Genomic DNA, 27054 nt, shown 5'->3' with positions numbered 1-27054 from the left:
ACTGCAGGGATCCCTGGGTGGCGCAGCGGTTTGGCGCCTGCCTTTGGCCCAGGGCGCGATCCTGGAGACCCGGGATCGAACCCCACATCGGGCTCCCGGCGCATGGAGCCTGCTTCTCCCTCTGCCTGTGTCTCTGCCTCTCTCTCTCTCTCTGTAACTATCATAAATAAAATAAATAAATAAATAAATAAATAAATAAATAAATAAATAAATAAATAAATAAATAAAAGTCAACTGCGGGATCCCTGGGTGGCTCAGCGGTTTGGCGCCTGCCTTTGGCCCAGGGCGCGATCCTGGAGACCCGGGATCGAATCCCACGTCGGGCTCCCGGTGCATGGAGCCTGCTTCTCCCTCTGCCTGTGTCTCTGCCTCTCTCTCTCTCTGTGTGACTATCATAAATAAATAAAAAATTTTTTAAAAAAGCTTAAAAAAATAATAAAAGTCAACTGCTTTTTGCAAGCTGTCGATTTCAAGCAAATGGTTAATAAATTCATTAATAAATTACTCTTCCAAGAAAACATGAGCAGAGCAAAGCAAGATTCGGACATTTATTCATACATGTGGATGTGTTTATTTTATGCCAGGCACTACGCTTTGTCCTGGGAAAACAAAGGCAATAAAAACTAGTGTAGCTGGAGGTTCCTCACAGTCTGAGGGTAGGTCTCAGCAGTGGCTCAGTGAGTCCTGAGCTGTGTACGCAGGAGTCAGGCAGCACAGGCTCTGAAGCCACACGGGGTTACTGGAAGGAGGGCAGAGGACAGGGTCCACAGTGTGACCGGGGAGCATGTGTTGGACGCAGGATTGGGGAGATGCAACACTAGAGGTGGTGGGCAAGAGGCGCGTCTGAGCTTTGTTCTAAAGTCCTGAAGGGTTTAAGTTCGGGAGTTCTAAGCAGGGGAATGACATTTTCAAAAGATATTTTAGAAAGATGTCTCTTGCAGCATTGAGGAAAGAAAATTGGACTCCAGAAACCCAAGTGGGAAGTCGTAAGAACACCACCTAAAGCAGTGGCTGTTGGAGGGTGGAGCTAAGTTAACAGGGACAAACGCTGGAATCCATAGGGTTTGTTGGATGTTTGAAAACATCTAATCTCACTCAAAACTGGTCTTTATGAACTGAATGAATTTTGTTCCCATTCTTTCTAAGCTTTATTTTTTTAAAGATTTTATTTATGTATTCATGCAGGGAACCCGATACAGGACTCGATTCCGAACCCCGGGTCACACCCTGAGCCGAAGGCAGATGCTCAACCACTGAGCCACCCAGGCGTCCCTCTTTGTATAGTTTATAATGGAGCTTAGCTTGTTTGGATGTGATGTCAAAAAAAAAGAGAGAGACGAGTGCTGATTCTTAAGTGAACAGCACAGACTCTGACAGATCCAGCCGCAGTTCTAAAAGATTGGAGGTGGGGTGTGGAGAAGAGGTACGTGGGCCTGTAGGGTCAAACGTCAGCCATGTGTGGGTAATTGTTGAACCTGGGTGACGGGTACGTGGGGCTGGGGGGCTCTACGCTTAACGAACATTTGAACATTTACGTGACAAAAGGTTTCAAAAAATAAACAATGATAAAAATTAAGTAAATTAAAGTTAAGACCTACTGGTCTTGCAGAGTTGGCCAAAGTGATGGAGTAAGAGTTATGCATTATCTTTTCAAGGGCTTTTGCTCCCCCCTCCACCCCCTTCCCTTAGTGTAAGGACAAGAAGTAACAGTGGTGTAGTGGACAAAGGAAATAAAATCTGCCTTAGAATTCAGGAAAAAGGCTACTCTGTGCTATTTTCTGGACCAACTATAACAGTTATTCTATGTAGTAGTTACTTGTCCAAAAGGCAGATAGATGTTCATCCTTGACTTATGCTTAGGAGGTACTTTACGCCTCGGTCACTTTACGCTTTACACTTGTGTAAAGGAAGTGACCTTTGTGCTGAGGTTCATGAGTGCCGGCTGTGCACTGTGATACACTTGCCTTTATCCAGGAACTGTGACCTTAACATTTGTTCTGATATAAAAGATAATTAAGGGCCTGTTCTTTGTAGATTATTTTCTTGGTGAAGAGAGGAAATAGTTGTTCATCCCTAAGCAACAGAACACATAGCTGCCCTGGCATGGCTTCTGCTCTGCTCAGCCAAAAATTCACTGCTGCCTACTAGGATACGTGGGTGCCTCTCAAATACCCCATGTTGAACTGCTGTTCGAATACTTGGGCTGCTCTTGGCCATGACAGATGCGGTTCCTCCTCAGGTGGAAGACATTCATACCCATTTGTGTGCATAACAGCCAGCTTGAGGGACCAGCAGTTGAGCCCACTTGCTTTAAGATTGTGTGTGCATAACAGCCAGCTTGAGGGACCAGCAGTTGAGCCCACTTGCTTTAAGATTGATTAGTGACCAGAGACCCTGAAGTACAGAGGACGATTGTGTGTCGTCTTGCCTTCTAGTCCAGGTAAGTGCCCACAGACCACTCTCACCCCGTTGAACTGACGTTTGTGTTTGCCCAGTGAAAACAGCAGAGTCCTCCTGCCCTATGACAGCTCTCCATCTGCCCTGGGGGTATCCGAGTGCTCTGATGTGGAAGGTGGCTGACCCAGGTCAACAGTGCTCACCCAGAACTTCCTAAGGCTTGCTGCTGGGCCAGCTGTGGCAGGAGGACCAGTGTGTGGTCCAGTCACAGCACAAGCCAAGTGGAAAAGGTAGTTCACAGGTCAGAAAACACAAATGCCTAGTGAATATGTGACAAGATGCAGCATAGTGTGTGTGTGTGTGTGTGTGTGTGTGTGTTTTAAATGTTATTTATTTATTTGACAGAGGGAGAGAGCACAAGCAGGAGCCGGGGCAGAGAGAGAGAGAGGCAGACTGCCCGCTGAGCAGGGAGCCCGATGGGGGGAGGGGGCTCTCCATCCCAGGGCCCTGGGACCGTGACCTGAACCAAAGGCTGATGCTTCACCAACTGAGCCCCCCAGGCACCTGCATATTCTATTTTATATAAATCTTACCTTTTGGAAAGATAATCCAATGGAGTGTGAATAGGGCAAGACTTCCCCAGCAGAAAGAGGTAAGTCTACTCCCACCCAGACTTTAAGAATACTGTGCCAAGAGCAGGTGACCTTTCATTTTTTTAAGCCATCTAATGACAGGTCCCTTCAGTTTCCATGACTGGTGAAGTTAGATGTTAAAGTCCATCTATAATCCAAGATTTTCCCAAAGTTTTCCCTACATATTTCTTTGTTTTTTAAAGATTTATTTATTTATTCATGAGAGAAACACAGAGAGAGGCAGAGACACAGGCAGAGGGAGAAGCAGGCTCCCTGCAGGGAGCCCAATGCGGGATTCGATCCCGGGATTCCGTGGTCATGCCAAAGGCAGGTGCTCCACCGCTGAGCCCTGCAGGCGTCCCTATTTTCTTCATTTAAAAAGCTCATCTGGGATCCCTGGGTGGCGCAACGGTTTGGCGCCTGCCTTTGGCCCAGGGCGCGATCCTGGAGACCCGGGATCGAGTCCCACATCGGGCTCCTGGTGCATGGAGCCTGCTTCTCCCTCTGCCTATGTCTCTGCCCCTCTCTCTCTCTCTCTCTCTGTGACTAGCATAAATAAATTTTAAAAAGAAAATAAAATAAAAAGCTCATCTGGAGGCCCCTGGGTGGCTCATTCGGTTAAGTGTCCTACTCTTGATTTTGGCTCAGGGTCGTGAGCTCAGAGCTGCTTCAGATTTGGTCTCTGCCTCCCCCCGTACCCCACCCCAAAGCTCATCTGCTCTCTCCTCTCCTCTGCCTATTGAAATGCACCACCCTCCCACTCTCTCATGTCTAACATGAGGCACACTTTCTTTCTCTTGTTTATTTAAGTTTGCAGATACCCTTGATTAATGTCCTCCTTTGTAAAACTGTCACTCTAGTAGGTTGGGTAATGCAAGTAGATCTCCTCTGGGTGCTGGGAAGCCTTCCTTTCTCTATGCTGTAGCTTCTGGGCCAAGGGAAGTGGACCTTGTCCCTCACAGAGATAAATCTTAGCAAGTTATTCTCAAAATTGTCCTATAAAACCAAACTTATGGGACGCCTCAGCGGTTGAGCTCACCTGGCATGACCCCGGGGTCCTGGGATCAAGTCCCACATTGGGCTCCCTGCATGGAGCCTGCTTCTCCCTCTACCTGTGTCTCTGCCTCTCTCTGTGTGTCTCTCATGAATAAATAAGTAAAATCTTAATAAGAATAATTTTTTAGAGCAGCCTGGGTGGCTTAGCAGTTTAGCGTCGCCTTCAGCCCAGGGCGTGATCCTGGAGTTCCGGATCAAGTTCCGCGTTGGACTCCCTGCAGGGAGCCTGCTTCTCCCTCTGCCTGTGTCTCTGCCTCTCTCTCTCTCTCATGAATAAATAAGTAAAATCTTAAAAAAAAATAATTTCTTAAAAAAGGATCAAAGTTTACTTTAAAAAACTGGACCCTCCCCCCAACTTCCATGTCTGTAGAATTGCTGGTTACTCGTCCTAATGGGTTTCTTTCTGCCCTTGCTACAATTTTTATACTTTCTTAATCCATTAATAATTAGAGTGAGACTTCTAATTTTTCTGTTCTGACTTAGCAAACTGTTGGGAAAGAGCTTTCGGAGAAACAGCTCCGAAAGCTCCTGGGTCCGGTGTGCTCCGGTGTCTGGGGCTCCCCAAAGAGCTCCTGGGTCCGGTGTGCTCCAGTGTCTGGGGCTGTGATTGCGTCTTCTGCAAACAGGTGGTGGTATTCCTGCCCCCTTGATATGTTGATGATCCACGTGAACTGTTTGGTTTTATCCTCACCCATGATTGGAGCTTGCACCCTGGCGCCACAGGTGTGGCCAGTGTGGCAAAGGTGGCAGCTTTGGTGGCCTTGGCGGGCACGCCCGGGGAAGCTGAGTGCCTGGGTGTCTGGTTCCTGCAGCTCCCTGGAGCAGGTCAGTCCTGTGCAGGGAAGCCATGCGCATGGGCCGTGTGCCTCTGTTGCTCCACCTGTCCTTAAGAGTCACATCTTTTCATACATTTTCTTTCTTATCTGTTAACATTTCTCATTTCTCTTTATTTTACATTAAGTTAAAAAGTGGACTTTCAGTTTTCCCATTAACAACTCAGAATTGATGGGAGAAAATCCCAGTCAATGCCTGCCTCCAAATCGTGTTGGCTTATTTTCTGGTCCAGGCCAGAGCGGATCCAAACAGGTACTGGGTGCGTGTCTCTTTACATCAAGACCCTTTTCCTGTATTGTCTTTTCTTCACCTTTTATATCGTAACAGCTTTTATGTTAGATGAAAAGCTCTTCCTTCCATTTTGGTAGCTGGAAAGTGTTCATTTAATTTCATAGATATGGACTGTTCCCCTTTTGGACTTAACTGACTTGGGGTTAACATGGTACCAGTCGGGATCCCTGGGTGGCGTAGCGGTTTGGCGCCTGCCTTTGGCCCAGGGCGTGATCCTGGAGACCCGGGATCGAATCCCACGTCGGCCTCCCGGTGCATGGAGCCTGCTTCTCCCTCTGCCTGTGTCTCTGCCTCTCTCTCTCTCTGTGACTATCATAAATAAATAATAAAAAAAAATAAAAAAAAAAAAAAAACATGGTACCAGTCCACTAGGCTCTCTTCTCACATCTAATGTCTCTAAGGCACAGGTGCACATCATGTCCTGGGGGGACTTGCAGAAGCCTCTGTTAGGTGGGTGTGCCTATTTCAAGCCACAGACCTGTGGCTGTGGGTCTTTCCTCCGCTGGCAGATGAGGACTGATGCATAAACATGCACACAGTGTCAGGGATGTTCCAGGCTCTTGATTCTAGAGGTTTCATTGTGTTATCAGAGGCAAAATACCTTTTGAATTTCTCTTATTCCCTCTTTATGGGGAACTTAACAGAAGTTGTGGTTTTAGACAAAAGGGTAAAGAACACACCCTGTGGTGTGTTCGGGTACGTATGAAGCCGAGACTGAAAAAGCCAGGTGGGGAGTCCAGTCGGGGTAGACTTCATCTGGAAAGACATTCTTCGTGTTCTTTCCTTTGAAAGTTTTCTCATTCTGCACCAGAAAGAGCCCCGAGAATCCCAGGTAAGCATGGGAAAGTGAAAGTTCTGGGTCTGGGCATCCACTCGTAAGTCATAATAGGTTAACCATAGGTTGGAGGCAACTTCTGGTGGTTGGCCTGTTTTTGGTCCTGTGTTTTAACAGAAAGCCTCTGCTGTAGCTGGGTTTCCGTGGTGGCTGGTGATTGTCATTCCAGGAGTCTTACCTGGGCCCGCAGAGGGCGTTTCTGGTCAAAGCTGTGTCTTGGGAGGGCACACGTTTTCTGAAGCAAGCCCTCCAGGGCAGGGCGTAGAGGCTGTTTAGCAGAGCAGACGCCCATCAGGCGCCTAGGCGTCAGGGAGCCCTTGGACTTCCGTGACCCCAGTGAACTCTGGCATTTGCTTTGTGCTCTGGTGTCCGGGGCTGTGATTGCAAGCGAGTTATGCTGACGAACTGCGAGTGTCTGTCTTTTCCACAGTGGGAAGGGAAATGATTGCTAGGGCGGCTTTCAGGAGGCCGGTCATTATTGTGAAAAAGAGAATTGTAGCCTGTCGGGGGTTTGGCTGTTCTCTGAGATGCCTTCCAGTTACCACAGAACCCCGTGGTTGTTGACATTCTGCCAAAAACAAAACAAAGCACACAGAGTTCCCTGCCTCCGGAACAAAAGAGCTTCTACTAAGGTCTCCTCGGCGCCGCCCAGGGCTGCCCGCTGGGAGGCTGGTTCTCCCTCTCCGCTTGGAAGAAGCTCTGACCTGGCCTCCCGCCAGAAGCTTTCTTTTTTTCATTTTCTTTTTTTAACTGTTTATTTTGAACTAATTATAGACTCTTAAGATGTCACAAAAATTGTGCGGAGCTGTCCTCGTGCCCTTCAAGTGTCTTATCGGAGGCAGGAAACGGCCATTGGCGCACTTGATGGGCCGCAGCCCCGTGCTCCTGCCTCGCCGGCCTGTACGTGCTCAGCTGTGCTGCTCACATGTGCGTCTGTGCGGCAACTGGATTTGTGCAGCCGCGGTTCGGTCAGGTGCGGAGCTGACCGTCGGACAGAGGGGCCAGCGCGGGCCCCCCCGCGCCCTGGCCTCGCCCCAGAGCCCCAGTGCCCCAGCGCAGCGTCACTCCCCGAAGAGCTCCTGGGTGCAGCTGCTGTGAGCTTCTGAGGGGCCCACAGCCGTGGGCTGACCTCTCTCCATCTGCCCACCTCAGTTGGTTTTGAGGTAGATGAAGTTATAGGACTCCGGTGTGTTTCCTCTCAAAGACAGGAAACCTCTGGGGAAGGATCACAGTATCCTTTATCTGTATGTTATAAAGTATCTGTAATTTCACTGGGACTAAGTCTTGGAACTCAATTAATGATTAAAAACAGAAAAATAAATTGTTACAAGTAATTGAAGTGAGCCGGTGACTCCTACAGAAACATGCAGGGACAACTTGCTCTTCACAGAGATGGGGTCTGAGCTGCCTGCCAGCCTCTAGCCATCAGGCCCCAGGGTTGCGGCGTCCTGGGACACCCTGCACCCGAACCCTCCGTCTAAGAGGGTCTTGCCCTCCCCCAGGGGCACATTTCTTCGTGTGGTCATGGTAGCTGCTTGTGTCTCCTCTGCGTGGCCTGGTCCTCCTGCCACCCCTGCGATACGAAGACTTTTGAATTGTCAAAGATGTTACAAGGCAGAGTTTTATCTTATTTTTCAGAATTTTTTTATTATTGACCCCAATATAAAAATAACCCTCTGAGGTCAGACTTTGCCCAAGATGAGGTCTCTGGCCTTTGGCGTTGCTCACAGTGTAACATGATGTCTTCGGGCAGCTAGGTGGTCAGCCTGCAGGACTAGGAAACCTGGATGTAACATTTTCATGTTATTTCTCTACATTTAAAAGAAGTTCTTCCTTTAGGATAGTGTTGGCTCTCTTTTTCTTTTTTCTTTCTTTTAAAGATTTTATTTATTTATCCGTGAGAGACCCAGGGAGAGAGAGAAGCAGGCTTCCTGCGGGGAGCCCGACGTGGGACTCGATCCTGGGACTCCAGGATCACGCCCTGGGCTGAAGACAGACGCTCAACTGCTGAGCCACCCAAGGGTCCCCTGGCTGTCTTTTTCTATAGGACTCTGTGCTATGTGTCGGCTGCTGTCTCCAGACTTCTCTGGAGCACGGGTGAAGGTGTGGGGTACTGGCTGCACCTGGAACACTCCACCTGAGAGTACAGGGTTCTTGCAAAGCCCACAATTTGAAGGGGGGCCCCGCCTGCCCTGGGAGGGGTGGTGGGAGGTGAGGCAGGGGCCAGGGAGCCCTGTCTGAGGGGGGCTCAGACCATGGCCTCACTGTGATCTTGGCCACCTAGCGTTTCTAGTCATCCACCTGTGTCCTGAGTGTGGTTGCTCTAGCCTTCCCATGAATCTGGATACTGTCTAATATCTTGCCAACAAAATCCCTTTCTACCTAGTTTGGTAAAATCTCTTGGGCAAGCAAGGACTTTGCATACAGAGAGACTGGGTAGGTAATATGGCCAAGGTGCCCCAGACAGGGGGTGGACCTCCAGGCCCAGCCACTCCCCTGGATTGTGCCCTTCCTTGTGACTTAGATTATGTGGGAAATCAGTGTTCCTAAATTGTGACTGACGTCCCCACTCCCCACAAATAGCCAGAAACATTGACGGCCTTTGGGTCACATTTGGTTAGAAAAATCAGAAAAGCCTTCATTAAATAAGATGCATTTGCAGTGGGCCTTAAGGGATGGATGCGACCTGAAAGGGAAGGATGTTCCAGGCAGACTTAGCAACAGGAAGGCATTAGGGTTAGGCTCTTCGGGGCCACTGAAGGGCCCGTCCAGGCCTGTGAGCAGCACGTGAAAATCACCTGATACGGCTTCTTCACTGGTGCTCTTTAGACACTTGGAAGACTCCACAGCATCTGGATCAGGGGCTGGTTTCAGGAGAGCAAATCTCAGCTGGGACAGGTAAACGGCGGAGGGTTCCAGCTTCTCTGCTCCACCATCTGCATTCCTCCAGACTTCACTCACCAACCACTCTCAGGACCTCTGCCATACTTGCAGCTTACCTATAGAGTCATTTCATGTAGTACTTTTCTTTAGTCAACTCACTTCTATTTATTCATTTGAGAGGGGGAGAGAGAGCACAAGTGGGGTGGAGGGGCAGAGGGAAAGGGAGAGAGAATCTTTCTTTTTTTTTAGGATTTATTTATTTATTTTGAGAGAGTGCGTGTGAGCAGGGAGACGGGAGACAAGGGGAGAGAGAGTCCCAAGGAGACTCCACACCCAGCACAGAGCCTGATGCGGGGCTCAAACCCATGACCTAGAGATCGTGACCTGAGCCAAAATCAAGAGTCGGCCTCTCAACCGACTGAGCCGGGTGCTCCTCATTTCTTCTGTTACATACACTTTATTTTATTTTTAAAAAAAGATTTTATTTATACATGAGAGACACAGAGAGAGAGGCAGAGATGCAGGCAGAGGGAGAAGCAGGCAACATGCGGTGAGCCTGATGTGGGACTCAATCCCAGGACCTCAGGATCACGCCCTGGGCTGAAGGCGGCACTAAACTGCTGAGCCACCTGGGGATCCCAAATAAATTCTTGAAAGAAAGGAAATGGTAGAAGGGGTCTTGGAGTGTTGGGAAGAAAAAAATAGAAAAAGCAAAACTATGAGTAAATCCAGTAAACTTTCCTGAGTCATGTTTGGTGGTTGAAGCAGGATGTGTTACACTCCTGTGGTTCTCAGTGTCTGTGGAGGAAGGGGCTGTCCAGGAGGAGGTCGGAGGACACAGGGATGTAAGGTTTTCCTGCTTCTGTCTGAGTCAGTAAAATGCTGACGCCAGTCATTGTGATAAGTTAAGTGTGTCTAATGTGATACCCAGAGCAGCCACTCAATCTAAGCAAACCGCGAGCGCCAAAGCAACTAGAATTCTACATGACGTTAAGCAACCATAGGAAGTCAGGAAGGAGAAAAACAAGACACAAAAGACAGGGAACCAACAAAACAAAAAGGCAGATTAAAGGCCTAACATATCAATGATTTCCTTAAAAGAAAATGTCTGGGGGATCCCTGGGTGGCTCAGCGGTTTAACGCCTGCCTTTGTCAGGGCACGATCACCGGATCGAGTCCTTGTCGGGCTCCCAGCATGGAGCCTACTTCTCCCTCCTCCTGTGTCTCTGCCTCTCTATCATGAATAAATAAATCTTAAAAAAAAGGAAAATAAAAGATTGTTAGAGTGTATTTATAGAAAAAAAGTTGACCCATATGCTGTCTGAAAGAAACCTACTTCAAATATGATGGTTTGTGGGGTGCCCTGGTTTGCTCAGAACAGCGTATGACTCTTGATCTGAGAGTCATGAGTTCAGGACCCATGTTGTGTTTAGGGATTACTTGGATAAATAATATTTCGTATATATTTAATGATACAGGTGGATTGAAAGTGAAAGGATAGGAAAAGATAAACCATGCAAACTTTAATCAAAAGAGGAGTAACTCGGGATCCCTGAGTGGCTCAGTGGGTTTGGCGCCTGCCTTCGGCCCAGGGCCTGATCCTAGAGTCCCGGGATCCAGTCCTGCATCAGGCTCCCTGCATGGAGCCTGCTCCTCCCTCTGCCTGTGTCTCTGCCTTTCTCGCTCTCTCTCTGTGTCTCTCATGAATAAATAGATAAAATCTTAGGGAAAAAAAAAAGGAGGAATAACTAAGAAAATAACTAGGGACCTGGGGGCACCTGGGTGGCTTGGTCGGCTGGGCGGCTGCCTTTGGCTTGGGTCATGATCTCAGGGTCCTGGGATCCTGCCCTGCATTGGGTTCCCTGATGGAGGGGGGCGGGGAGCCTGCTTCTCTTTCTCTCTCTCTGTAGCTTCCCCCAACTCATGCATGTGCACCCTCTCCCTCTATCTCACATAAATAAATAATTTAAAAATAAAATAACCATGGACAGAGTGGAACACTGTATAATGGAAAAAGGATCAGGGGATCCCTGGGTGGCTCAGCGGTTTGGCACCTGCCTTCAGCCCAGGGCGTGATCCTGGAGTTCCGGGATCGAGTCCTGCATCGACTCCCTGCATGGAGCCAGCTTCTTCGTCTACCTGTGTCTCTGCCTCTTTCTGTGTCTCTCATGGATAAATAAAATCTTTGGAAAAAAAAAAAGTAATGGACAACGTAGGTGGACCTCAGGGGCATCATGAGTGAAGAAAGCCAGTTTTGAAGTTCAGGCACTGTGACTGTTTACATAACATTCTCAAAATGACAAAATTTTTGAAGTGGAGAACAGATCTGTGATGGCCAGAGGTTAGAGATGGCAGGGAGGCCTTGGTGGGTATGACTCTAAAGAGCTCACACCAGAGAGACTTGTGTTGGAATGGTTCTGTATGCTGACACGCACAAGTGCATGCACACGATAAAATGGCACCCACCATTTAGAAAAACCGTTTTCTGGTTTTGATGCTGTAGTTGTGCTGTGACAACAGGGGACACTGGCTGGAGGGCAAGACCAGACCTGTCAGGGTAATCTTTTTTTTTTTTTTTTTTTTTTAATTTTTATTTATTTATGATAGTCATACAGAGAGAGAGAGAGAGGCAGAGGGAGAAGCAGGCTCCATGCATCGGGAGCCCGATGTAGGATTCGATCCCAGGTCTCCAGGATCGCGCCCTGGGCCAAAGGCAGGCGCCAAACCGCTGCACCACCCAGGGATCCCCTGTCAGGGTAATCTTTGCAACCTCCTCTATACCCGTAATCTCAAAATAAACAGCAAAGGAAAGTGGATCAGTTACCAGATACCTAAGACCACAAGGACTTAACCATATGTGAAAAGTCACCTGTGAAAACTATGGATGTGGCAGGGACGCCCGGACGGCTCAGTCCATTAAGCTTCTGACCCTTGGTTTCAGCTCAGGTCGTGATGTCAGGGTCGTGCGACCATGTCGGGCTCCACGCTCAGCAGGGAGTCTGCTTGAGATTCTTTCTGTCCCTGTGTCTCTCCCCTACTTGCAGTCTCTCTCTCTCTTTCTCTCAAATAAATCTTTAAAACATAAATGTATATGTGACTGTTGAGTAAAAGCATTCATTTCCAGGCCACCTGAATCACCTGTAAACCACCAGTGGGAGGGGGATGCGCTTCGTCAAGCACCCTGACAGAGGCCGTTCCTGAGAGTGGCAGCTCACCAGACCTCACCGGAAGGCTTTGGGGATCTTCACGCAGAGCCTGTGCTGCTTCCAGAAGCTCAGGCTCTCGGAAGGTCATGCATGGCCCGCTGGGCCCTGGGCAGCTCCAGACGTGAGGCAGTACGTTTCACAGGAGGGAGGCGGCGAGCGAGCCGGGTCTGGTGTCCCGGCGTCTGGAGAAAGTAGACGCGCAGGATGTGGTGACAGTGGCCAGGGGCATGGAGTGGGCTCTCCACAGACATCTCCTCACCTTCCCAGTGAGAAACCCGTAGCTGGACGAGGAGATCCCGCCTTCGTTACCACGTCTGCCGAAAGCCGCAAGGCACAAAGGAGGTAGAACTGCCTACCAGACCCAGCTTCAAAATCGACAGTTTTTCGTATTTTAGACCATTTGGATGCATATTCAGGGTTCTTTAATTTGGGTGCTAATAATCTTTCTCTTTTTTTAAACGAGATTGGTTTTATTTTTGTCTTTGGCAGCGGACACTCCGTGGGATTGTATTACTTTACTTGATGCCCTTAAGTTTGTACTAAAAATGTTTACATTGAAGAACAGTCACACAGTAAAGAATCTCTCTGTCAACACAACCCCTTCCCCATATGTTTTCCTCTTTGTTTCATACATAAATAGCAGTTTACAAGATTATAAATAAAACTATCAGCTCCTATGGCCCCAAAGTATATACAGGTTCCAGAGTTTGACGGAATGTTCTGTGATTTTGTGACTCACAACACACGCTATTCACAGTGCGTATCTCCATCAAATGTCTTGTAATCGATCACAAGTGGTCATTGAACCAGTTCTGCCAGTAATAGACCTTTCCATGCACTTGCTTAAAGGTGCCGTGTGTTGGGGCCCTGGAGGGGATCTGTCCGTTAAGCATCCAACTCTCGGTTTTGGCTCAGGTCATGATCTCATGGTGTGGCCCTGCGCCCTGCATTGGGCTCCCCGCTGAGTGTGGAGCCTGCTTGAGATTTGTCTCCCTGTCCCTCTGCCTCTACTCCCACCTACCTCCCCTAAAACGAAAAGATGTCCTGTGTTTGTTTGTTAATATTTTATTTATTTATTCATGAGAGAGACAGACAGAGACACAGGCAGAGGGAGAAGCAGGCCCCATGATGCAGGGAGCCCAATATGGGACTCGATCCAGGGTCTCCAGGATCACACCCTGAGCTGCAGGCTGCGCTAAACTGCTGCGCCACCGGGGCTACCCTATCCTGTGTTTGAAAAGTGAAAATGGCCTGGGGCTCCTGCCTAGCTCAGTGGGTGAAGCATGCCATTCTTGGTCTCGGGGTCCTGCATTTGAGCCCCACGTTGGGCACAGAGATTACTTTAAAAATAGAGAAAATAGGGACGCCTGGGGGGCTCAGCGATTAGGTTTCTCCCTTCAGCCCAGGGCGTGACCCTGGGGTCCCTAGATGGAGTCCCATGTCAGGCTTCCTGCAGGGAGCCTGCTTCTCCCTCTGCCTGCGTCTCTGCCTCTCTCTCTCTCTCTGGGTCTCTCATTAATAAATAAATAAAATCTTAAAAAAAAAAAAAAAAAAAAAAAAAAAACTGTGATCCAGCCATTAAGACATTTGTAGAAGGTCATAAACTGACCTGAAATCAAAACGAATTTGTGAGAAACTAGTTTAAGATTATCAGTGATCCCACCTCAATCGTACCTTAGTATTTTATTTGTAGTTTGACTCATATAACTCTAAAGAGAATATTAGTTGGGAATGCTTTTCTTTTTTTTTTTTCTTCTCCCTTCCCTTATATTCCCTTTCACTATTATTTATATTACCCACATGAATGAGAACATATAATGTTTGTCCTTCTCCGACTGACTTACTTCACTCAGCATAATACCCTCCAGTTCCATCCACGTTGAAGCAAATGGTGGGTATTTGTCATTTCTAATAGCTGAGTAATATTCCATTGTATACATAAACCACATCTTCTTTATCCACTCATCTTTCGATGGACACCGAGGCTCCTTCCACAGTTTGGCTATTGTGGCCATTGCGGCTATAAACATCGGGGTGCAGGTGTCCCGGCGTTTCATTGCATTTGTATCTTTGGGGTAAATCCCCAACAGTGCAATTGCTGGGTCGTAGGGCAGGTCTATTTTTAACTCTTTGAGGAACCTCCACACAGTTTTCCAGAATGGCTGCACCAGTTCACATTCCCACCAACAGTGTAAGAGGGTTCCCTTTTCTCCGCATCCTCTCCAACATTTGTTGTTTCCTGCCTTGTCAATTTGCCCCATTCTCACTGGTGTGAGGTGGTATCTCATTGTGGTTTTGATTTATATTTCCCTGATGGCAAGTGATGCAGAGCATTTTCTCATATGCATGTTGGCCATGTCTATGTCTTCCTCTGTGAGATTTCTCTTCATGTCTTTTGCCCATGATTGGATTGTTTGTTTCTTTGGTGTTGAGTTTAATAAGTTCTTTACAGATCTTGGAAACTAGCCCTTTATCTGCTATGTCATTTGCAAATATCTTCTCCCATTCTGTAGGTTGTCTTTTAGTTTTGTTGACTGTATCCTTTGCTGTGCAAAAGCTTCTTATCTTGATGAAGTCCCAATAGTTCATTTTTGCTTTTGTTTCTTTTGCCTTCGTGGATGTATCTTGCAAGAAGTTACTGTGGCCGAGTTCAAAAAGGGTGTTGCCTGTGTTCTCCTCTAGGATTTTTGATGGAATCTTGTCTCACATTTAGATCTTTCATCCATTTTGAGTTTATCTTTGTGTGGTGAAAGAGAGTGGTCTAGTTTCATTCTTCTGCATGTGGATGTCCAATTTTCCCAGCACCATTTATTGAAGAGACTGTCTTTCTTCCAATGGATAGTCTTTCCTCCTTTATCGAATATTAGTTGCCCATAAAGTTCAGGGTCCACTTCTGGGTTCTCTATTCTGTTCCATTGATCTATGTGTCTGTTTTTGTGCCAGTACCAGACTGTCTTGATGACCACAGCTTTGTAGTACAACCTGAAATCTGGCACTGTGATGCCCCCAGATATGGTTTTCTTTTCTAAAATTCCCCTGGCTATTCGGGGTCTTTTCTGATTCCACACAAATCTTAAAATAATTTGTTCTAACTCTCTGAAGAAAGTCCATGGTATTTTGATAGGGATTGCATTAAACGTGTATATTGCCCTGGGTAACATTGACATTTTCACAATATTAATTCTGCCAATCCATGAGCATGGAATATTTTTCCATCTCTTTGTGTCTTCCTCAATTTCTTTCAGAAGTGTTCTATAGTTTTGAGGGTATAGATCCTTTACATCTTTGGTTAGGTTTATTCCTAGGTATCTTATGCTTTTGGGTGCAATTGTAAATGGGATTGACTCCTTAATTTCTCTTTCTTCAGTCTCATTGTTAGTGTATAGAAATGCCACTGATTTCTGGGCATTGATTTTGTATCCTGCCACGCTACCGAATTGCTGTATGAGTTCTAGCAATCTTGGGGTGGAGGCTTTTGGGTTTTCTACGTAGAGTATCATGTCATCGGCGAAGAGGGGGAGTCTGACTTCTTCTTTGCCAATTTGAATGCCTTTAATGTCTTTTTGTTGTCTGATTGCTGAGGCTAGGACTTCCAGTACTATGTTGTATAGCAGTGGTGAGAGTGGACATCCCTGTCTTGTTCCTGATCTTAGGGGAAAGGCTCCCAGTGCTTCCCCATTGAGAATGATATTTGCTGTGGGCTTTTCGTAGATGGCTTTTAAGATGTTGAGGAATGTTCCCTCTATCCCTACACTCTGAAGAGTTTTGATCAGAAATGGATGCTGTATTTTGTCAAATGCTTTCTCTGCATCTAATGAGAGGATCATATGGTTCTTGGTTTTTCTCTTGCTGATATGATGAATCACATTGATTGTTTTACGGGTGTTGAACCAGCCTTGTGTCCCGGGGATAAATCCTACTTGGTCATGGTGAATAATTATCTTAATGTATTGTTGGATCCTATTTGCCAGTATCTTGTTGAGAATTTTTGCATCCATGTTCATCAGGGATATTGGTCTGTAATTCTCCTTTTTGGTGGGGTCTTTGTCTGGTTTTGGAATTAAGGTGATGCTGGCCTCATAGAACGAATTTGGAAGTACTCCATCTCTTTCTATCTTTCCAAACAGCTTTAGGAGAATAGGTATGGTTTCTTCTTTAAACGTTTGATAGAATTCCCCTGGGAAGCCATCTGGCCCTGGACTCTTGTGTCTTGGGAGGTTTTTGATGACTGCTTCAATTTCCTCCCTGGTTATTGGCCTGTTCAGGTTTTCTATTTCTTCCTGTTCCAGTTTTGGTAGTTTGTGGCTTTCCAGGAATGCGTCCATTTCTTCTAGATTGCCTAATTTATTGGCGTATAGCTGTTCATAATATGTTTTTAAAAGCGTTTGTATTTCCTTGGCGTTGGTAGTGATCTCTCCTTTCTCATTCATGATTTTATTAATTTGAGTCTTCTCTCTCTTCTTTTTAATAAGGCTGGCTAATGGTTTATCTATCTTATTAATTCTTTCAAAGAACCAACTCCTGGTTTTGTTGATCTGTTCCACAGTTCTTCTGGTCTCGATTTCGTTGAGTTCTGCTCGAATCTTTATTAACTCCCTTCTTCTCTTGGGTGTAGGATCTATTTGCTGTTTTTTCTCTAGCTCCTTTATGTGTAAGGTTAGCTTTTGTATTTGAGTTCTTTCCACTTTTTGAATGGATGCTTGTATTGCGATGTATTTCCCCCTTAGGACTGCTTTTGCTGCATCCCAAAGATTTTGAACGGTTGTATCTTCATTCTCATTAGTTTCCATGAATCTTTTTAATTCTTCCTTAATTTCCTGGTTGACCCTTTCATCTTTTAGCAGGATGGTCCTTAACCTCCACGTGTTTGAGGTCCTTCCAAACTTCTTGTTGTGATTTAGTTCTAATTTCAAGGCACTATGGTCTGAGATTATGCAGGGGACGATCCCAATCTTTTGGTATCGGTTCAGACCCGATTTGTGACCCAGTATGTGGTCCATTCTGGAGAAAGTTCCATGTGCACTTGAGAAGAATGTGTATTCAGTTGAGTTTGGATGTAAAGTTCTGTAGATATCTGTGAAATCCATCTGGTCCAGTGTATCATTTAAAGCTCTCGTTTCTTTGGAGATGTTGTGCTTAGAAGACCTATTGAGTATAGAAAGAGCTAGATTGAAGTCACCAAGTATAAGTGTATTATTATCTAAGTATTTCTTCACTTTGGTTAATAATTGATTTATATATTTGGCAGCTCCCACGTTGGGGGCATATATATTGAGGATTGTTAAGTCCTCTTGTTGGATAGATCCTTTAAGTATGATATAGTGTCCCTCTTCATCTCTCACTACAGTCTTTGGGGTAAATTTTAGTTTATCTGATATAAGGATGGCTACCCCTGCTTTCTTTTGAGGACCATTCGAATGGTAAATGGTTCTCCAACCTTTTATTTTCAGGCTGTAGGTGTCCTTCTGTCTAAAATGAGTCTCTTGTAGACAGCAAATAGATGGGTCCTGCTTTTTTATCCAGTCTGACACCCTGCGCCTTTTGATGGGGTCATTAAGCCCATTCACATTCAGAGTTACTATTGACAGATATGAGTTTAGTGTCATCATGATATCTATTCAGTCCTTGTTTTTGTGGATTGTTCCACTGAACTTCTTCTTAAAGGGGAATTTTAAGAGTCCCCCTTAAAATTTCTTGCAGAGCTGGTTTGGAGGTCACATAATCTTTCAGTTCCTGCCTGTCTTGGAAGCTCTTTATCTCTCCTTCCATTCTGAATGAGAGCCTTGCTGGATAAAGTATTCTTGGTTGCATGTTCTTCTCCTTTAGGACCCTGAATATATCCTGCCAGCCCTTTCTGGCCTGCCAGGTCTCTGTGGAGAGGTCTGCTGTTACCCTAATACTCCTCCCCATAAAAGTCAGGGATTTCTTGTCTCTTGCTGCTTTAAGGATCTTCTCTTTATCTTTGGAATTTGCAAGCTTCACTATTAAATGTCGAGGTGTTGAACGGTTTTTATTGATTTTAGGGGGGGATCTCTCTATTTCCTGGATCTGAATGCCTGTTTCCCTTCCCAGATTAGGAAAGTTTTCAGCTAGAATTTGTTCAAATACATATTCTGGCCCTCTGGCCCTTTCGGCGCCCTCGGGAACACCAATTAAACGTAGGTTTTTCTTCCTCAGTTTGTCGTTTATTTCCCTTAATCTATCCTCATGGTCTTTTAATTGTTTGTCTCTTTTTTCCTCAGTTTCCCTCTTTGCTATCAACTTGTCTTCTATGTCACTCACTCATTCTTCCACCTCGTTACCCCTCGTCGTTAGGACTTCTAGTTTGGATTGCATCTCATTCAATTGATTTTTAATTTCTGCCTGATTAGCTCTAAATTCTGCAGTCATGATGTCTCTTGAGTCCTTTATGCTTTTTTCTAGAGCCACCAGTAGCTGTATAATAGTGCTTCTGAATTGGCTTTCTGACATTGAATTGTAATCCAGATTTTGTAACTGTGTGGGAGAGAGGACTGTTTCTGATTCTTTCTTTTGAGGTGAGGTTTTCCTTCTAGTCATTTTGCTCAGTGCAGAGTGGCCAAAAGCAAGTTGTATTGGGAAAAGGAGAAAAAGAGGAGAGAAAGAAGGAAAGAAAAGAGAAAGAGAAAAAAAAGGAAGAAAAAAAAGAGAAAGAAAAAGAAAGAAAGGAAAAAAAGGGGTGGGGGAAGGAAACAAATCAAAAAGCAAAACAAAACAAAACAAAACAACAACAAAAAAAAAGAAAAGAAAAAAAAGAAAAAAAGAACCACGGGGAAGTATCTTCCCCTGGAACTTGTCCGTCTGGCTGGTCTTCTGGGGGAGGGGCCTGTTGTGCTTATTTTCAGGTGTTAGCACTTGGGGGAGCTGCTCTGCCCCCTGCCTGGTGCAGGGCTCAGTGGGGGTTGTTTACCCTGTGAGGCCCCAGGAGGAACAGCCCCAGTGGCGGGGCCAGCTCTAGAAACCTGGATTCAGCCCCCCGCAGTAACCGGGAATGCTTTTCTTTCTAAGTTTTCTACCCAATAAATGAAGGCCTAAAAATAATGTACTATATAAAACTAAATATAGCCAACACGCAAAAATCACTTTTATTACATAAAAATAATTTGTGTGGGGGAGTGCCTGAGTGGTATAGTCAGTTAAGCATCTGACTTTTGATTACGCCTCAGGTCACCATCTCAGGGTGTGAGATTGAGCCCCGTGTCCAGCTCCACACTCAGTGGAAGTCTGCTTGAGATTCTCTCTCTCTCTCTCTCCTCTCTCTAAATGAATAAATGAATGAATGAATGATTTCTGGAGGGACGTATAAGAAACCAGTAACACGCATCCGTCTTGGGCCCAGGAGGGAGACTTCCACCTGTACACCTTTCAGATGTCTCACGTGTATTTACTGCTGACCTGGAAACTCAACATCAGTAATACTTGTAATGCACTGTCCTCTGCGCTCAGCCTTCAGGTCCCACGTCACTTAGGGATTCAGAGACTGCTCAGGAAAGGAGCGGTCTGCCCTCATGGGTTGGGATCTGCATCTGACTTCACTCGCCTAAACTTGCCAAGAGCTCCAAGGAGAAGAACACCCAGAAAATAGCCTCTGGTGACAGGGTTGCAGAGGTCTCAGCAGGCTCTGTGTGGGGGCGGGGTCTCCGCCAGGGCCCAGGAGACTGGGACGAGGGGGTAGCCAGAGCCACAGAAAGCAGGCTTCCCGGCCGGCTGTGCTGCTTCACTTGGCTGTTCCTGGAATCATTCGGGCTGCTTGTCCCAGTCCAGATGTGGTCGGGCTGTGGCCTCAGGGCCGTGAAGGGGACTCCGATGTGAAGCCACTGCTGAGGACCCGTGTCCCTCAGCCAGCGTACTTCACCAATGGCTTCACCACCCTTAGGTCTGCCTGGGCTGATGAAAGCAGATTCCCCGTCCAGACCCAGTCACCAGGTGTGCCGGCGGCCGTCCCAGTCCAGGAGCTGATGCTGAGCACATCCCCTCTTGCTCCTCCACCAGGTAGGTGTGGGTACTTGCGTCCCTTTGAAGGGAGCCCCTCGTTCTTGGATGGAGAGTCTTAGGGTGCCTTCCCACTGTGCCCCGGTGGACAGTGTGCTCTTTAAAGACAGAGCCTTTTTTTTTTAAGATTTTTTTCTTTTTTTTTTTTTAATTTTTATTTATGATAGTCACACAGAGAGAGAGAGAGAGAGAGAGGCAGAGACATAGGCAGAGGGAGAAGCAGGCTCCATGTACCGGGAGCCTGACGTGGGACTCGATCCCGGGTCTCCAGGATCGCGCCCTGGGCCAAAGGCAGGCGCCAAACCTCTGCACCACCCAGGGATCCCCCTTTTTTTAAGATTTTAAGTATTATTTGAGAGAGTGCGAGTGCATGTGCAAGGAGGGGCAGAGGGAGAGGGGGAGAGAACCTAGAGCAGAGGCCCTGCTGAGTACAGAGCCTGATGCATGGCTTGATCCCACGGCCTGAGCTGAAACCCGACGGACTGAGCTACCGGGCACCCCTAAAGATTAAGAATTTCAGCATTGTGATTTCTTTCCTTTTCCCAAGGTAGATACGTCAGATGCCCTCTCCTTGGGGCACAGCATCTAGATCTGCTGAATAAGCAGCTTCTCTGCGGACTGAGCCTGACTGCAGGCTCTCTCCCTGGTTACACCTCCAGAAACCCGTCCCACCTCTGCACCCGTGTCAGGTGCTTGGGTTTAATGAGGTCCCTGGTCATGAGTCATTGTTTGATTCCCCTGTGTGCAGCTCACTGCCTTAGTCGGCCACACCTCTTCTGACTTCCAAGACCTTAGCCCTCCTGTCTCAGCATGAAGGAGAATGCACACAGATTTGCTTGGGTCTCTCTTTAAATCGTGGTAAATGCACCTAACGTAAAATCTACCATTAGTGGGGATCCCTGGGTGGTGCAGCGGTTTAGCGCCTGCCTTTGGCTCAGGGCGCGATCCTGGAGACCCAGGATCGAATCCCACATCGGACTCCCGGTGCATGGAGCCTGCTTCTCCCTCTGCCTGTGTCTCTGCCCCTCTATCTCTCTCTCTCTGTGTGACTATCATAAATAAATAAAAATTTTTTAAAGAATCTACCATTAGTGACGTGAGTGCAGTCACAGTGTTTGTAGTCATGGCCACCACTCTCATCACCCAGGAACCCTGCACATTAGTAGCGGCTCGCGGTGCCCCCAGCCCCGGAGCCACCTGTCTACTTTCTCCCGCTGTGGATTTGCCTGTCCCGGACATTTCACGTACATGGAGCCCTAGCCCATGCCCTAGCCCGGGCCCTCTCTCTGTCCGGGCATCTCGCGGGACAGAGAGGCTTCCAACCCTGCAGTAGGTGTCACGCTCCATTCCTTTTATGGCAAGTACTATTCCATTGTGTGGATTTGCTGTGTTGTGTTTATCCGTCTGGTGAGGGATGATCTGGGTTGTTACAGAGAACGAAGCCTTGAACCTTTGTAAGTTTTTGTGTGAGTCCATTTCCGGCTCTCTTGGGTGTACCCCAAGAAGTGGAATCGCTGGATCACCGGTACCTCTGTTTAAACTTTGAGGATCTGTCAGGTGGTTTCCCCAGCAGCTGGCACCGGGTTACATTCCCACCAGCAGCACACAGGGGCCCACCTGCTCCACACGCTCAACAGCACTCGTCATCTTTCACTTTTTTGTGTTTAAAGCTAACCTTATGGGGATGTACACAGGTTGTGGGGTGGGGCCGAGAGGGGCTCCCGACGCTGGGCTCGATCCCCCGACCTTGAGAGCATGACCTGAGCCAAAACCAAGAGTTGGACCACCCAGGTGGCTACACACAGGTGTTTAAATGAATTGTTTTAATTATATAGAGAAAACCAGTTAAAGTCAGAAAGTAAAAAGTTTATCCGAAAAACCAGCCGTCTCTGGTCTCCTCCCATCTTCCATAAGCTGTCCTTGGGGGGCCACTCTGAGCTACCAGCCTCCATCGGTCACCTGCCGCTGGTCTCATCCTCCCTTTGAGGCCTGTACCGTCCACCTTCTTGGGTCCACAAGGCTGACAACTCAGACCCATAGGCCCTTTTGTTCTCTCGACACTGCATTTGTTAGGACACTGGTTTGGCGGTTTAAAAAAGACCCGAACAGCAGATACCTTGCCTCACACCAGGCAGACAAACCGGCCTTTCTCGTGTGTAAGGAACCCAGGGATGGATGCTGGTTTCCAGCTGCAGGGCCCCATGCACACTCTGTGCTGCGGCCTGGCCGTCCCCAGAAGCGTCCCTGCCCCATTTCCCAGGGTGCCTGCAGGCGGGCCCCGCACGGTCACCGATGTCCACCCAGCCACAGGCAGGGCCCCCGAACCCGTCGCCTGCTGTCCACTGCCTCCTCCGTGGACATCCAGCACGTCGTGCGTCATTATTAGTAACAGTCAGCTAGCGTTTGAGTGCTTAATGTCAGGCGCTGTGAGGAGTGCTTTATATGAATCTGCGACCTACATCCTTCCAGCAGCCCTCAAAACAGATGCTGGATTCCTTTTACAAGTAAGGACATGGGGTGGGACGCCGGGGGAGGGGAGGGGGGCTCAGTGGTTAAAGGCTGCCTTTGGTTCAGGTCATGACCCCCGGGCCTGGGATCAAGTCCCGAGTTGGGCTCCCCGCAGGAAGCCTGCTTCTCCCTCTGCCTGTGTCTCTCCCTCTCTCTCTGTGTCTCTCATGAATAAATAAATACAATCTTAAAAATAAATAAACAAAAATAAATAAATAAACAAGGAAACGGGGCGTGGTCATGTCAAGTCGTTTGCCCATTTAGCACAGTGAGCGCAGGCTGGCTGGCGAGCAGAGCCACCTTCGCTGTCGCCTGCTCTCCTCGGGGCTCAGCCCTCCGGGGCGGCCCCGTGGGGGTGCTGGCCATGGTGCGGTCTGTGGGCCCACGGGGCTTAGTTAACGCCTTGCGGTGGGTGTATGACCTGCCGCCGCCCCAGCACCAGAGGCGACGCCGGGGGTGGGGTGTGGGGGGGTTCGGGATGAAAATATCCCCACCCGCTGGCTCTGCACAACCAGTCTGCCAGTTAGACCGTCGTGGGTGGCATCCGCGACACCATCAACATTTAGCTTTTGCTTCTCGGGCTGATGGTCCAGTGACGGCCGCACCCACGCGGGGAGGCCGCACAGGGCAGGGCCCCGGGAGGCCTGGGGGGCGGCAGCTGTGTGACTGTCCCTGTTCTATTGACGCAGCGACCAGGAGCGGAGCTCTGGGATGTGCATGTGACGATGGACAGCAAGGACCTAGAAGCCGAAATCCACCCCCTGAGGAACGAAGACAAGAGGCTGCCCGAGACCCCGGGAAACCCGGGCCACGCAGACGAGAAGCTGAAAAGCTCGCCCCGGCAGCCCCGCCTCTCCCGGTGCCGCACCGTTGTGTTTTTTCTTTCACTGTTTGTCTGCCTGTTCGTAGTGTTCGTGGTTTCGTTCATCATCCCGTGCCCGGAACGGCCCGTGTCGCAGGGGATGTGGCGGATAGACTACAGCGCGGCAGGTGTGCCCCGGGGCCCGGTCCTGGGGTGGGGTGCGGGGGGCACCGGCAGGCCCCGGGCTGTGTGCACCAAGGGAGGCGCCCGTTTGACCACGTTTTGGAATTTAAAGAAACCGCAGATCTCGGGGCCAGGTTTGTGACGGGCTCCACCAACTGCGGCCGGCAGCGCTGACTGCGACGCGCCCCGTGTCTCCCGCAGAACCAGCCTTCGTGAAAAGCCCCGAGTCAGCCTTTCTCTGGACTCCTGGCTTGGTCGCGAGTGGGAGCAGTGGCGGGTGTAAATGCCGCGGCCTGGGCCTGTCGTGCCACGCTGCTGGGTGTCTCCTGCAGCCAAGGGACTTTCTCAGTTAGGCCTCAGAGTCTGAAGCTTAATTTTGAGAGGGAGGAATAAAGTATGTTGGTTTTCTGCAGCTTTTATTGAAGCATAATCTGTACGACAGATCAGTCACTTGTTTTACGTATGCGCCTCCATGACTTTTAGTCTATTCATGGAGCAGCTGTGTAACTGTCAGCACAGTCCCGTTTCCAAAGATTCCAGCAGCCCCGTCCCCCAGCCCAGGCTGCCACCAGTTGCCTCCTGCCTTCAGTCTTGCCTTCTGTGGACTTGGCCCGTGAACAGGATCACGTGACCTGTGTCCTGGTCCAGCTTCTCTCACTGAGGCCCATCTGTCGGTTACAGCGTGTCCCCCGCTTCTCTCTGGGGCTGAACAGGCTTCCTGTGCACATGACACCTCACGACAGGTTCACCTGTTGGTGCACATCTGGGTGGCTCAGTGTCTTACCTTTATGACTGATACCGCGAGGAACACTATACACTGGTCTTTGCATGGATGCATGTTTTTCGGTCTCAGGTAGATTGCTAGGAGTGAAGATGTTGAAACTCGTGGTAAGTTGATTTGTAGCTTTCTGAGTCACAGCCCAGCTGCCTCCGTCAGGCGGCACCGTTCCCGGCTCCCCCCGACCCCGGCGATTCTGCGTTCTCCGCATCCCAGACCATAGAGAGCCATCACGTTGTGGTTTGACTTTGAATTTCTCTAATGACTCAGGATGCTGATGGGCATCTCTTCATGGGGTACTGGCCATTCTCAAATCTTCTTTGGTAAATGTCTCTTCAAATTCTTGCTCATTTGAAAAATATGAGGGGCAACTAGGTGCCTCATTTGGTGACAGTCTGCCTTCGTCTCAGGTTGTGATCTCAGGGTACCGGGATCGAGTCCCGCATCGGGCTCCCTGCTCAGCGGGGCATCTGCTTCTTCCTCTGTCTATGGCCCCTGCTCATGATCTTTCTCGCTCTCAATAAAATCTTTAAAAAAATTTTTTTTAAATCTTAAAAAAAATAAAATCATATATTTTATGTTATTTATTGTTTTAAGCACGGAGCCCAGTGTGGGGTTTAAATTCACAACCCTGAGATTGAAACTTGAGCCAAGATCACAAGTTGGACACTTGAATGACTGAGCCTCCAAAAATATGATTTTTTAATTATGGAATTATAAAAGTTCTTTATGTATTGCAGATACAAGTCTTTTAAGAAATATATGATTTGCAAATATTTGCAGCCAGTGGCTTATCTTTGCATCTTTGTAAGGTTCTTTTCTGTTCTTTTCTTTGGAGAGAGCTCGAGCACCTGGAGGGGCAGCAGGGAGGGGGAGAGGGAGAGGCGAGAAAGAACCCCCAGCCGACTTCCCCAGAGTACAGAGGCCTCAGTGCAGCCTGATGGGGGGGCTCCATCTCATGACTCCGAGACCCTGACCTGAGCTGAAACCAAGAGTTGGACACTCAACCTACTGAGCCACCCAGGTGCCCCAGAAATACTACTGATACTACATTGATCTTTTATCTTGTGACCTTGTTGACCTCATTAATTAGACTAGGAGGTGTGTGTGTATATTCTCTGCAGTTTCCTACATAAGCATGTAATATTGCAAAGCAGACAGGTTGTTTTTTTTTTAAGATTTTATTTATTCATGAGAGACATGAGAGAGAGAGAGAGAGGCAGAGACACAGGCAGAGGTAGAAGCAGGCTCCATGGAGGGAGCCTAACGCAGGACCCGATCCCAGGACTCCAGGATCATGCCCTGGGCTGAAGGCGGCGCTAAACCACTGAGCCACCCGGGCTGCCCTGCTTCTTCCTTTCCAATCTGACTCCTTTTTCTTTCTTCTTCTTGCTGGAGTTTACTGGCTAAAACCTCCAGCCAACAGAACAGGTGACGTTGGACAGGTAAGAACAAAGATCTCCTTGAGCTTAGGAAGGAAACTGCCTCTTTCAGCATTAAGTATGATGATAGCTGTAGGTTTTTTCGTAGACACCCTTTAACAGTTTGTTTTTATCATGAAAGGGTGTTGGATATTGTCAGATGCTTTTTTATGGTTGTGAGACAACTGGGTGGTTTTTGCCCTTTATTCCTATTAATATGGAATTTATATTGATTTTCAGATGTTAAATCAGCCTTGAATTCTCGAGGAAGACCCCACTAGATCATGGCGTATAGCCCTTTTCCTTGGTTGCTGGATTCATTTTGCTGCTTTGTGTTGAGCACTGGTGTCTGTATCAGTGAGGGACGCTGAACTTCGCTTTCTCTTTTTGTGGTGTCCTCGCCTGGTTCACTGTTAGGGTGACTCTGTTCTCATAGGTGTGTACGTAGCTGGGGCCTTGTCTCTATGGCCTCTTACCTGATGGTTCCTGCCACCTTGGGCTGCTGGGATATGTGGGGGCTTTCAAGGAAGAGCTGTCACCCTCTCGTTTTTCCAGATCTCTCTGTTCACTTTTTGACTAGTCCCCCTACCTGTTGTCTGCTCTGCCCTGTATCCCAGCCTGTGGCTGGCTCCAGAGCTGGCCTCCCCCGTTGGCTTGGGAGCTCACAGTACCCCTGGGCCCCTGGCTGTGAATCCCGCCATTCCCCTCTGCCAGGGAAGCTGCTGCCTTTGGTCCTGACCTCAGTCTGGTGCCCAGCTGTGGAGGGCTAGACTGGCACCGTCCAAGCCTGGAGTCTGGTGTTTGATTTCTATTTTTAAATTGTGGTGAAATATACATCCCATACATGTAAAGAGCATCATCGGTTGGCATCACTGCACTCGTGGTGCTGTGCAGCCATCCATGCGGTCTGTTCATCATCTCAACAGCACCGCGCCCGGCAAACACAGACTCCTCTCCCTCCTCCTCCCTCCTCCAGAGCCTCTTGGCCTGTGTACCTGCAAGTCTGCCTATTGCAAGGACCTCTATAGAAGTGGAATCACGTAACATCTGCCCTCTTGCGCCTGCTGACTGCACCGGGCGTATTGGCCTCAGAGCTCACCCGCGCTGGAGCAGGCATCGGGTTCTCCTTCCTTTTTATGGGGGAATAATGTGTGTTGGGTGTGGACTGCACTGCTCATCCATTCCTCTGTCCACAGATGTTTGGCTTCTTTCCACTTT

The 27054-nt window shown here is 48.2% G+C and overlaps 1 protein-coding gene across 2 annotated transcripts in view; it reads left to right on the top strand.

The window, feature by feature from the left end:
• FAM234A (family with sequence similarity 234 member A) overlaps positions 1–27054 on the top strand; it is a 36288-nt gene that overhangs the window by 2954 nt on the left and 6280 nt on the right. Inside the window, exons 2-3 of one of the 2 annotated variants that reach the window (XM_038540953.1) lie at positions 20029–20144; positions 23342–23642. In XM_038540953.1, coding sequence (XP_038396881.1) covers positions 23378–23642 — 265 coding nt within the window. In that variant the 5' untranslated portion in view covers positions 20029–20144; positions 23342–23377. The remainder of the gene's footprint in view (positions 1–20028; positions 20145–23341; positions 23643–27054) is intronic. The other variant, XM_038540954.1, reaches the window with a different exon arrangement.

This window comes from Canis lupus, chromosome 6, assembly GCF_011100685.1.
Source record: "Canis lupus familiaris isolate Mischka breed German Shepherd chromosome 6, alternate assembly UU_Cfam_GSD_1.0, whole genome shotgun sequence".
NCBI classification, from domain to species: Eukaryota; Metazoa; Chordata; class Mammalia; order Carnivora; family Canidae; genus Canis; species Canis lupus.
Note: the sequence above shows the minus strand (reverse complement) of the source record. Positions and strands in the feature narration are given on the sequence as shown.